Below are 13265 nucleotides of genomic sequence, written 5' to 3' on the forward strand. Positions count from 1 at the left end.
GGGTAGTTGTATATCTTTCAGCTCTTTCCAACATTGCTATTGGTATGTTGGTAAAAGAATGAAATACGAAAAGGAAAGATACCTCAAGAGGATAAATCTATGAAAAAAATAAGTTTTTTCAGAGTGAAGAGTCGAATTTTCTCACAGCAGGGGTGGGTGTGGTAAGTTGCCAATGATTACACCGTCTTCCCCGGTTGGGGTGGGCAATGAGCCTTCCCTCTTTTGTTTTGTTTTAATGGGAAGACATATAAGTAAGTTCATGTCTATATAATGGCATTTTTGGTATTAAATGGTATAATATTAGGTAACATCATCAATTAACAGTCCCAATTTTAGGACCTAATTGTAAGAATCTTAGAAAACTAAGAGGAGGGATATAATTCGTTCAAACCCTTGAATCAACGTGTAATTTCGTCAAAGTACCAGTAGAATTACAAGAGACGATTCGATCTCGAACCTCCTCGTCCAAGTTGTAAAGAGGGAGAAAACGCCTGAGCACATTCTCAATAGTCCCGCCCTCGCGCCTGCCCAGTTCCTCTTAACCATCTCAAGAACTGATTCTCCGACACTGGGACCGAGACCCTCTGCAACTAAACTCATTAATTTTGTTTTTCTTTGCTCATTTTCAGAGCTTAAGAATTTATAAATAAGATAGAAGAAGGAGTAGTCTCTCTGTGCTGGTGGTGGGATCGGTGGGAGATTTCGAGACATTTCTGGTGGATCTGTGTTCTCTGCTCGGCCAAGATCGAAGATGAATATTTTCAGATTAGCAGGGGATATGACCCATCTTGCCAGCGTCCTCGTTTTGCTTCTTAAGATCCACACAATCAAATCCTGTGCTGGTACTCCTGTCTCCCTCTCTCTTCAACAATTCGAGTCTTCATCTTTGTTGAATTACAAATTTGTTACTCTAAACCGTGATTTAGCTAAGCAGTTGCTCGGAATTTAACATTTAATTTACATATAACTTTTCAAGTAGAAGGCGAAGGTAAATGGGATTGCAATTTTAATGGAACATGTTTTCTCTCAATGTAATCTGCTCATTTTTGTTCTTGAATGATTCAATGCTTCTTCTTCTGGAGGTGGTTATGTGGTTTCTTATGATTTTTAGTTGTTATTTGATGTTTGAGTGAAACTGAGATGGTAGTAAATTTTAACATACGTTTAATAGATGGATCGTTCTTGCATGTCAAGGATTGACATCTTATTCTGAAGGAATCTTGAACTTGTCCTGAGAAGGATTGACTTTCTAAGGATGAAACCAAATGGAGATGGAACAGACCCATACCTTGAAATACAGTATGACACTTAAGAGGGAAAAACTGAAATCAGTACCTCAAAACACTTTTGTCCAACAATCCTCTGTTTCTTTATCAATTACACACACGAGATAAGCACTATTGTCCTTCAATCGTCTGTCTCTTCATCACTTCTCTTTGAGCTTGTCTTTAGATTCGTTTATTGCAGACAATGGCGTTAATAAACAATGAGTGGGGAAAAAAAGGGAAGAGCTCTTTTACTAATATTTCAATGTCTAGAAGCTTCTGAGTGGTTCACTTGTATTTCAGAAAGCGTGTATGTGGAATTTAAGTTGTGAACATTTATTACCTAAAATAGTGAAAAATAGTGATGTTTTATGCTTTACTTTGGGAACCTTCTACCTGTCAAAAGGTGGCTCTGAGAAATTGTATGGCAGCAAGAGTCGCTTTCTTGGCAAAAGTCAGTTTCATTTTTTTTTCTCTCTTTGATTATCACTGTAGTGAATTCCCATAAGGTATTAAATATGTTCTTTCGTGATGTGGGCTTTCATCTAGCTTGCCAATTACATCATTTGCATTTGCATAGTTTTGGTGTTCCAATCCGAGAGATTGGAAGGTGGTGTACTCTTAAGGAATTTGAGCCCTTGGTCTAATGAGAATATCAAATGTAGCCTAATTGAAAAATGGGTGTGGAGAATTGAGTTGACCAGAATAGTTGGAGAATCATTATAAAAAGTAGAGGTTTTGAAGCCAGTTGGCTCTACAAGTTGTGAGATTCAAAGGAGCAGGAAGTGGAGGTATTAGTGCAAAGAAGGAATCATAGGGAATGGTAACATTTCAATCAGTTATTGGATTTCAAAAATCATAAGAGGGGACAGGCTAACATTTTGTAAGAAAAAAATAGGGTTGTAATGCATCCCTCATGGAAATATTTCTGAACCTGTGCAGAATAGCTGCTGAAACAGACTTCGGTGGATATATTCCAAGGCTGTCAAAGTGGCTCTGCCCCTGTTTTATTTTTTCTTGGTGTAATGGACCTCTTACATTTCCGATAACCCTCCACACACCCTCCAGGAAAAAAAAATCTGAAAATGTAAAGACTACTACTGTATTCCAAGGATGTAATTTTCAGTAAATTTGGTTTGAAATATGGAGACCATTCATGTAAATTTTGATTTTACTTTTCCATAAAAATGCAAGTTTTGATTCTTTTGCGGTTAGGGTCCTTAGTTGTTTACCATGGATAATTATCTTCTAATATGATCAATTGTTCTTTCAATCATTTTTTAAAAGTTTGTTCTCATTCTTATATTTTTATTATGCATTCTTCTTGTTTCCCACCTCAATGGTCTTCTAATCATGGTTTTCGATTGAAAATTGATGAAATACTTTGGTTTTGAGAAGCCTCAAAATGAAACAAGGGTGGACTCTACAGGCATACCAAATTCCCAAATTTTGATCATTTGACTCATTTCAGAAAAAAATTTAGTGTTTGCCCGCTTTTGCCTGAAAACACCAGAATTGCTACAAAATTTTAATTTTTTTTTTTTTGGTAAAGTTCTTCATTTTGCTACTTAATCAAAAATTGGTGGTCAACCTGTGGAACATTTACTTCAAGATTTGGGTGGATTTGAAGCATTATTAGGACGAAGTCCTCAATTTTCAAAATTTCCACTTGTAGGATTGTTGTGATGGACTTTGAGATATTCTTTAGGCCAGACTGCTAGAGGATGACATGGCCACCATATGTCATAGGGTCTAAGGCCAAACTACTTCTTTGGGTATTCTCTTTTCCAGTGTAATGTTTTAAACATATGCAAACATGCTTAAATAGGGAGACACTTTTTGACACGATATACTATTAAATGATTTTCTTCATTCTTAATAAGATATGTTCAATCTTCTTCTTCTTCTTCCTTCTTCTTCTTTTTTTTTTATTTTTATTTTTTATTTTTTATGTTTTATTATTTAGTACAAAATTATGTATAGAATAGGTTATGTAAGAGAGGATATTGACAACATACAATACCAACCTAGGGTCCAAATACAAACTACCATTTTATGTGTGTTTTTTACAATCTAAAGGTTCAAATAAGTTTAGAGATGCTTAACTAGGGTTTTCCTGAAGTTTCGGGCAAAATATGGTCTGTGACATGCATATTCCATGACTTCTGACATCATTATTGCAGGTATATCTTTGAAGACTCAAGAACTCTACGCCATTGTTTTTGCTGCTCGGTACTTGGATATTTTTACTGATTTTATCTCACTATATAATACCATCATGAAGTTGATATTCTTGGGCAGCTCGTTTTCAATTGTCTGGTACATGAAGCACCACAAGATTGTCCGCAGATCTTATGATAAAGACCAAGACACGTTCCGCCATTTTTTCCTTGTATTGCCATGCCTATTTTTGGCCCTTGTTGTTAATGAGAGGTTCACTTTTAAGGAGGTATTGGAAAGTCTTTTAACATTAGTTGTGACTGCATACTTCTGTTTACAGTATGCCCTTATTGTTGTTTTCCATGTTATTTGTATACTCTCAATCTATTATTTTTTATTTTATTGATTACTTTCAATGTAATTCCTTCCCCCCCCCCCCCCCCTTTGTCCTTTTCTTTCCCACGATTTCTTTTCTTACATACAATAACTGTCTGCAACAATGGAGCAGGTAATGTGGACATTTTCCTTGTACTTGGAGGCTGTTTCCATAGTTCCTCAGCTGGTAATGCTGCAGAGGACTAGAAATATTGACAACTTGACGGGGCAATATGTTTTTCTTCTAGGGTGAGTTATTATCCTAAATTTTTATTAGTTGATTTACAGATTTCTCCAAGTATTTGTTGCAAGTTTGCGTTTCACTGTTATGCTTAGATTTTTTTTATTATTATTATTATTTTTTTCTTTCTCGTGGATGGTTATTGGATGTATTTAATGTTCAATTAGAATATACCTTTGTTATAAGTTACTTTCAATTATTTATATAATGTTTTGCATATGAATTGTGAAAGATCGATCGTTTATGTCCTGTCTTTCCTTTCGTTGTTTATAATTCAAATGTTTCAAGATATAATTAGTTTCCAAGTGGTTCAAGATATAATTATTTCTATGTTTTGTCATTTCAATGGATAATTTGGTCAACTTAGGGATCAACTTTGTGACTGTAACAGAATCAGAACAAAGACAACCAGTATTCAAGTAACTTAGAAGAGCAAGAACACGAAGAGAAGAAGAGAAGGGGAGAAGAAGAGAGTAGACCAGTAGGAAGAAAAGTCAACCTAATTGGCTTCTAATGTAATGTATATTTAGTAATGAAATTTTTTTAATTTAAAAATGGACCACTGCTTATAAGCCTCTGGAATAAGAATTAACATTACAAAACAACTCTTGCAGTTTTACGTCTTAAAGCTCCTCCTCAAGCTGGGGCATATATAGCACCCGTGCCCAACTTGGAACAACCTTGAGGAGAAGTATTCCGAAACAGAACTTTATTAAAGAGATCACCAAGTTGATCACAAGAACTAATAAAAAGATTAAAAATCAGCTTCTGCATCATGACATCTTGAACCAAATGACAATCAACTTCTATATGCTTGGTTCGATCATGTAAAACATAATCACTAGTAGATAGATATCAGCTTGATTGTCATAGAATATATCAAAAGGTTAGTTGATTAGAAACTAATGGGGGGGGGGGGGGGGGGCGGTGGGCCCCAAGGAGACCAACCTGGTTGGATGCTGACCCACTTAAATAGTTAGAGATCAAAGACTAGGAGTAGTGGCGATTTGGTAAATAAATGTCCTATCCAAGGGATAAATACTCAAGTAATGGCAAACTTGTAATTCAATTGAAATAGCAAGGAATAGGGTGGAATGGCACTATTGTAATTAACCAGAAATCTCTAGTGTTTCAATGGGTTGATTAGGGGAGAGGACTCAAGTGGGAATTTCAATTATTGTCAAGGCTGGATTTGGAACCATAGAAGTTAAAGGACAGAACGGCTTAAAGGGGTTTCACAGGGGTATAATGGGAAAGGCAGAATGAAGAACTTGAAATAAACCCATCGATTAGGTTGTCTTCAACCTCCAACAGCCAAGTATGAAGAAACCAGTGGAGGTTGAAGGCTAAAAGGATTCCCTTTTGTTAAGCCCCAATCGATCCAGGTTTTTTTTTGGAAGAAGTTCTTCAACCCTCAGTTACACTGTTTCTAAACCACAAGAGCACCAACCAGCAAGCTGGATTTTCAGAATATATATAGGGATGCGACAGAGGCAGTAGTAGCAGGATCAGCCATGAATCAAAGTTAGAGTTCTCAGTAGAGTCGAACACAGGAACTGAAACCTTGGGGTTTCTGATCGCCCATATGAGAATAACTTTTGACCAGAATCTTGGCTTGAACCATGAGGTTCCAAGCATCTTCTAAGATTCTTAAGACCAATAGAGCGCTGCCAAAACAGGAACCAGCGGTAGTTGCAGGTTCAGATTTGGATCCAAATGGGCACCTTACGGTAGGGTGAATATCAGTTCTGGAATGCTGGGTCGATCAACCTATGTGGAGGGCTGTTAGGTCACTCAGGAATAGTGCATGAAAGAGAAATAGGAAGAGGAAGAGAAAAGAAGTTTAAGGAGAGACAGAGGTCCAGAAAAGAAGAAGGCAGGGAGGGGTCGGCTAGAGAGGAAGAAGAAGAAGAAGAAGAAGAAGAAGAAGAAGAAGAAGAAGAGGGGGGGGGGGGGGGAAGAAGACAGCCACGCAATGGCTTTTCACAACTTATTTTTTTTTCATTCATCAACTGGTTAATTCCTTGGGTACATGACTAACTTATATTAAATCAAAATAAAGTCTCAAATAGAAAATCCTAATTACTTCCTAAACTAAAGTCTAGTAAAATAGAAACACACTAAAACTAAATTGAAAATTTTTACCTTCCTAATGGCTACCCCAAAATAACCTAAAATAAAAGATAACAAATATCCTCAAAATGAAATAAAATCCTACAATATTCTATTAACCCTGAACCCAAATCAGTAACTTGGAACCCAAATTAGATCTGGGTTTTGGTCCAGGTTCTGGAGTGGGTTTGGGTCGATCCATCGGAGCATTGCTGCATCAGAAATCCAAGCTCTTGGACAAGGGATTTCAGCCACATTAACTCAGCTACAGTATGAGCCATTCGCTTTGTACTCAGCCACCTCCTACTCCTCCAAGTGACTAAATTACCCACGAATGAAAGTACAATAACTGGTCGTAGGCCTTCTATCACCTTCAGATCCTGCCCAATTAACATCAGAATAATCAACAATATCAATGTGATTATGAGGCTTATAAATAAGACCTTTTCCTGAAAGCTGAAGCACCCTCTTGAGATGGCTCGAGATACTACACGTTGCCTCCCAGTAGAAATTTCCATGCACCGACTGCAAAGAATATGCTAAATCAAGTAATAGTAAGATCAATGAGCTTACCAACCAGCCTTCTGTATCTGTGCTTGTCCACACAATCCTTACTATCATTGGTCCCAAGTTTCTTATGGGGATCAATGGGAGTATCACCAGGATTTGAGGCTAATAGACCGATCTCAATAAGAATGTCCAGCACATACTTTCTCTGATACCCTTCTTGTATTGAACAACTTAAATACTCATAAAGCACTTGAGAGCTCCCAATTTTTCATCTGAAAGTGCTGTTTCAAATAATCCTTAACATGTTCAATACCTACTAAATCATTTTCAGAGATGATTATGTCATCAACATAAACAACTAACACAATCACTCTGGAACTCTAGCAGTGAAGAGAAACAAAATGATCAGAGTAGCACTGTGTAAACCCATGAAAGGATTAAAGTATCGGTATCGGTTGTCGTATCGGTATGCCAAAATTAAGATACGTATTGGAAGGTATCGTATCATATTGGAGATATGCTAAGATAAGCTAAAGATACACACATAAATGAATAAGAAACACTTTTTTATACACTTTTGCATAAAAAAATAGTTAAAAAAAAAACTATATATAACATGTATTATGCATAAACACTAAATTGAGAGTATCGCACTAAGAATCCAAGGTTTGTAGTTGTCCCATAAATGTCAAATCCTTATTTCCAACATTGATTTCCACTTTAGTTAGAGAGAAAAAATGACTGGCAGCAACTTTGGAACAAGAACCCCCCCAATAACTCCTCTTGGCAGTTATGACACTAGAATTACCAACCCTGATAACCCCCTCTTGGAAGTTGTGGCACCAGAATTACCATTGGCCACGTCAGACTAGTTTTCGCCTCTGACAACAATCACATCGTACTGTGGAAATGGCATTCCGGAAGGGTTCATCGAACATACCACAGTTGGGTTATCCAACACCTCACCCCCTGTTGGTAAGGGATCATATCATTAGGGAATGAAACCTAACGATAATATGCTACATGTCTTCCATAAAGATACAAGTAGGATGGAATACGATACCAGAATCACCATCGACCACATCGCATCCATATCCAAGCCTATCTAGCATACATATAGTTTAGAATGGGATACGCAGTACTGGAATTACCATCGGCCACACGGCGCATCCATAGCCATAGCTAACTCTAATGTACACCCAATGCATGATGTAATTATTCACACGACGATCACAGTACCGGAATCCCCCTCGGCCATACCGGATCCCATCACACAATCAAAATCATATATACAGTTTAAATTAAATAAAACACATCATACAGTTCAAAAATATCATACATGTGATTGAATTATCTAAACATGATTGTTATGGCATGCATATAGTTCTAGAAGGTTAAAAACACTCCAAAAGAAAGTTAGACCACCACTCACCTAGTCACCTCTGTCGACTGGTTGAGTGAAATTCCCAAGTTTGGATACCCGAATCAAACCCTCGCAGGGTTTCCCACTCACCACTTTTCTGAATTATGATCGTCTTTGTCCTAGTTACATGGGTAAAAAGTCGATAATACGTGTCAAAAGTACCTATGGGAGTCCCGCAGGGTTTCCTCCAAAAAGTGTCAATTGTTAAAATTGACAGTTTAATAAGTCCACCAGTTGCAAGTAACTGGTTGGAGACTGTGTCCAGTCGGTGGCCTGAACAAAGGCAATCTGGACCTCAGAATGTCACCAATTGTATGTCATCGGTTGGAGACTGTCCAACTGGTGGGCTTCTGCTGGTGACTGGCATAGAAGTTCATCAACTTCAATGGGCATTTTCATCTCGGGTCTGATTGCCAGGGATTGTTCTGTGGGGATCGTAGGGGGCCTTCCCACCTTTCATCTAAAACCTAATTAATCGTATTTCCACCTAGCCGTTTGGGAGTTACGCTGAATAAACGGCGAAAACCCTAACTTTCGTATTTGGATCAAAATGACTTTGGAGCTTGGGTAGCTCACGTTGAGCTCGAGAAACATGTGGAGGAGTTGAATGCACACTACCCTGGGTACCGGAAGTCATCGGGGTCGAGGTGTACCCCTCCAACGTGGCGAATCTATGGTTTAATAATTACCCAAAGCCTAATATGGGAAGGAAATGGGTCTAGGGAAGGTATGTGCTTACCTTTGGTGGCAACCGGCAACAACTGTAGTAGCCGGGAGCTCCTTTCCCTTCTTCCCTTGTCTTCTCCTTCCCTTTCTCCTCCTTTCTCTCCCTCTCTCGCGTTTTGTCCAGGTGAGAAATGAGCTTGTCCCTTATATAGTTAGTGGCCTTAAGGCCTTTTTGCCTACACACCATTCTAGGACCAAAATGATTTAAGCTGATGGCCTGGTCACGTGGACCCACCACCTTGGACTCACAAGGTGTTCAAGTCAAGAGGAAAGGTGCCATGTAGTGTGGCAGGATAGGTGGAGCTGGCCACGAAGTGCGTAGCAGGTCCCGTGGGCATTTGAGGTATTTCAGCCAGCAGAGGCCATCGGAAGTAGGTCACCGGTAGGAGACTATCCAACTGGTGGTGTGCTGCTATTGGCCTACCTAGTTGTTGTATTTTTCAGCCTTGTACCCCCTTTTGCCAATCATTAGGGGGTTCCCTAGGGATTTGTGCAATGTCTTCCTGGCCCATTTTACTATGTAAGGGGGTTCAAGTAGGGAGGTGTTAGGTCACTCACCGCTTAGGTTTGGAAGATTTGAATCATTTTCAGTGGTTTGAGCAAGAACTACACTGACAGGTAGGGTCATCCTTCCCCTTCAAACAGTAAATTGCCACGATCCAGAAACCATTGGTACTATTAACATCAAGTGCAAGACCTATTACAAGAGTTCAAATTTGACCGGATTAGGGCGCAGTTGTAATGGAAGTGTGGCAAAACTAGAAAGGATAAACTAAGGAATGATCATATTAGAGTTGATTTGGGAGTAGCTCCGATACATGATAACTACAAGAAAAGTCGTTTTAGGTGGCACGACCATATTCAACGGAGGCCCTTGAATGCTCTAGTGTAGAGGACTGATTTGATTCAGATTTAAGGAACTAAAATAGCCAGGGGCAGACCTAAAATGATCCAAGGAGAAGTGGTGAGAAGAGGCATGCATACCTTAGGTCTTGTATCAAGTATGATCTCAAATAGAACTGATTGGAGGGCAAGGATCCATGTAGCCAACCCTATTTAGTTGGGATAACGCTGAGTTGTTGTTGTAGTCCAAAATTAAATAACTTATGGAAGCAATAGATATATGATTGTTGTCTATGTAGAACTGTCCAACACAAGAATGCAATTTAGTGTATGATTGTGGCCATTATTTATTTTTTTTTGTTGGGGGCGGGGTTCCGATTGTCACCAAGCACCAGGTCATGTCCAATCGTACTCAACTAAGCTTTTCCCCATCTATTTAGGACTTGCTTTGTTTATCCTGTCACATGTTTTCCCTTTTCTTTTTCTTATGCTATCTTCCATTGAAGAGAAACACTCATGCCTTTTGCTTTATGAACCCTGCTTTAGCATGTCTTTCTAACACCCTCAACTTGGAACTTATCACTTCTGATTGGTACAGATACGTTTTATTATTTAAAAACACATACACTTTTGTAGTATACAACCCATATATACATACAGAGAAATGGAGAAGATCGGCATCCTTAGTCATGATATCACATACTAATCAAGGAATATATATATATATATATATGATTATATTTTTCAGCCACTTTGTAGTTTTGGTGCAGATAGAAAATCTCCATCTATTTTATTATTTCTGCCCTTTTCTTTATGCAGTGCATACCGAGCATTGTATATTCTAAACTGGATCTATCGTTACTTCACTGAGCTACATTATGTCCACTGGATAAGTATGACTGTCTATCTCTCTCTCTCTCTCACACATATACATACAGACAGCATAATATGTTGGGTCTGATTATGTTTTCAAACTGAATTTAATGGAAAAAAAAAACTGCTTCGTATCTTGACATCAAGCTGCAATGCAAGTTGCACTTCCTGAGCATCATTACAGATGGTAGATGTTCTGTGATCAGTGTACTTTTCTTTGAGGAGCTTTAAGTGCCTCTCAATGTATGATATGGATAAGCACTGTGGCAGTCACTGTCATCAGCCGGGCCAAAGAACTTGCTGGCAAACCCGGGTTAACATTGGCCCTTTACTTTTTTTTTATTTCTGCTGGAAGAGAATATACAAGTTCACTTACATCCACGAGAAGGCTCTTGGATGGATGTCTGCAGGGTGATACCTTCCTTTCTTCATTGGGTGGTCCATCCAGGAGTACAGCAACATCAAGCATGAAATACCTGTCTTGGGTTGGTTTTGTTTTGGTATGTCTTCCATTATTTTGGAGGCTCTTGGATGGACGTCTCCAGGATAATACCCTTTTTCTGCTCCCTTGAGTGGCCTGCCGGGGTACAGCAACATGAAGCATGAAATACCCGTCTTGGGTTAGTTTTGTTTTGCTGTCTTCCATTATTTGAAGGCTCCAGGATGGATGTCTCCGGGGTGATACCCTTTTTCTTTCTCTGTTGAGTGGTCCATCCAGGAGTACAGCAACATGTGAAGCATGGAATACCAATCTTGGATTGTTTTGGTTTGCCATCTCTTTCATTATTTTGAAGGCATTTGGGTGGATGTCTTCATGGTGATACCCTTTTTTGCTCTGTTGAGTGGTCCATCCAAGAGTAAAGCAACATTGAACATGAACTCACCTGTCCTGGGTTGGTTTTGCTTTGGTATGTCTGTTCCATTGTTTTTTCTGTTTTTCTCTGTTGCAGCTTGGATATCTGGTCTCATTCAGACGTTACTTTATGCTGATTTCTTCTATTATTACTTCCAAAGGTATACAGTACTGTATGTTCTGCAGTGGATTCACGCATACATAATAAGTGTACTTTAATCACTTTTTAATTACTTGCAGCTGGAAGAACAATGAGAAGCTGCAGTTACCAGCTTGAGTTCATCTTCAATATAATGTGAGGACCATAAGGATTCAGTGTAGCATATATGGATTTTTATATTTATTTGATCTGAGGATCTTGAAGCTTCATTTTTTTTTCGTCCTTTTTGTCCGCTTAAGTGCTTTGCTGGGGCTTATTAAACATGGGGCCAATGCTCTTCATTTATTCATTCAAGGAGCGTTTAACCATGGAAGGCGCAATTTATTCTAATGCAACACGTTTTAACTGCTACTAGGAATCGCAGCACATATTCTTTTCTGGAAATCCTGTATGGGCATATATTTTGATGAATTAAGGATTAATCTTTGGAAGGATTCTGTTGTATTCCATATTTTGAATTTCAAATTCATGTTATACATATTGCTATCATAGGAACCAAAATTTTGAGATTTTTTTAATTAGATTTTTATTTATTTATAATTTCTCTCCCAAACTGGTTCTTTTTGTATATTGTTTTGAACGAGGTTCTCTCTCTCATTAGAGGGATGTTGTGCTTGTGCCCTCAACTGCCCTTTGGTGCCATGGTTTTGCATGGCTACAATGCAAAGGTTGTAAGCTCAGAGAGAGAGAGAGGGGAGGGGGTGGAATTGGGGAGGGTGTATGGTGGAAGGAGCAAGAATTGCAATAAAATCACTTTTGTGCTAGTTGGGGGCCTTGGGGCAGGGCTTCATGGATTCCTCGATTTGTTGGGATTTGGGTAGGAATACTTTGGGAGATCCAAGAAGCTATAGGTTGGTGTTGCTTGGGAACTAAAGATGATATGGTTTGAACATGGAACCTCCGATACCCATTGAAAAGATGGTCTCAGAAAGTTTCTCATAAGTTGGGGGTACCTATACTCTCTGTTCTTACCTCAATTTCTAAGCCAGTAAGCCAATACTTTCCCTAGTTCTTTGTTAAAATATTGGGGAAAGATTGCCACGATGGAAGCTTCAAGTGATATTGGTGTATACATATATCTGTATCACCAGGGATTGATACCAAAATCAATCAGTTGTATTGGCTTGAATCGGATATTTATACCTATACCTTGGTGGGACTTGGCACTATTTAGGGGCCGTGCTTGGTATGCATTCTTAATGCACTAAAATGATAAAAATGTTGTTTGGTACACATTCTCATTACAAATTCCTAAAATGGAATCAATAACAAACCTCGTGCTAATGGGAAAAAAAATTCCATTCCACGTTCTCGTTTACCTGTTAACTTAAATCCATTTCCATACTTTCCTCTTTACCTCATCGATCCATCCCTTTGTTTTGCGATTTCTTATAGTTGTAGTTGTTCCAGAGATTGAGATTACTTAGAAGCAGCAAGAGATGGAAAACAATCAATAACTCCAGCTGCAATTGAACAACTTGACGAGTCTATTAATCAATGACAACACAAGGGGAAACTCCTCTTTCACAATGAAAGGTTAGTAGTGACGAAAAATGATTTAAAACCAAATGAATCAGATTTTAATGATTACGGCAGGGAGAATGGAAAGTCAGGAGTGGTCTTGATGGAGTTCTGTGAAACATCTGTGTTAACATCATTGAATCCAAAATTTCTCTTTTCGGCAGTAGCCCATGAAGTGTTCAATGAAATGCCTAAGTACTCCG

At 38.6% G+C, this 13265-nt stretch overlaps 1 protein-coding gene across 1 annotated transcript; it reads left to right on the top strand.

The window, feature by feature from the left end:
* The first annotated feature begins 408 nt into the window (after positions 1–408).
* On the top strand, positions 409–12059 carry LOC122069922 (ER lumen protein-retaining receptor-like). Its single transcript, XM_042633984.1, has 6 exons — positions 409–842; positions 3449–3714; positions 3934–4049; positions 10475–10548; positions 11479–11542; positions 11622–12059. The coding sequence occupies exons 1-6, from the start codon at positions 752–754 to the stop codon at positions 11656–11658; spliced, it is 648 nt and encodes a 215-aa protein (XP_042489918.1). The 5' UTR covers positions 409–751; the 3' UTR covers positions 11659–12059.
* The last annotated feature ends 1206 nt before the right edge of the window (positions 12060–13265 follow it).

This window comes from Macadamia integrifolia, unplaced genomic scaffold, assembly GCF_013358625.1.
Source record: "Macadamia integrifolia cultivar HAES 741 unplaced genomic scaffold, SCU_Mint_v3 scaffold766, whole genome shotgun sequence".
In the NCBI taxonomy this organism is placed as follows: Eukaryota; Viridiplantae; Streptophyta; class Magnoliopsida; order Proteales; family Proteaceae; genus Macadamia; species Macadamia integrifolia.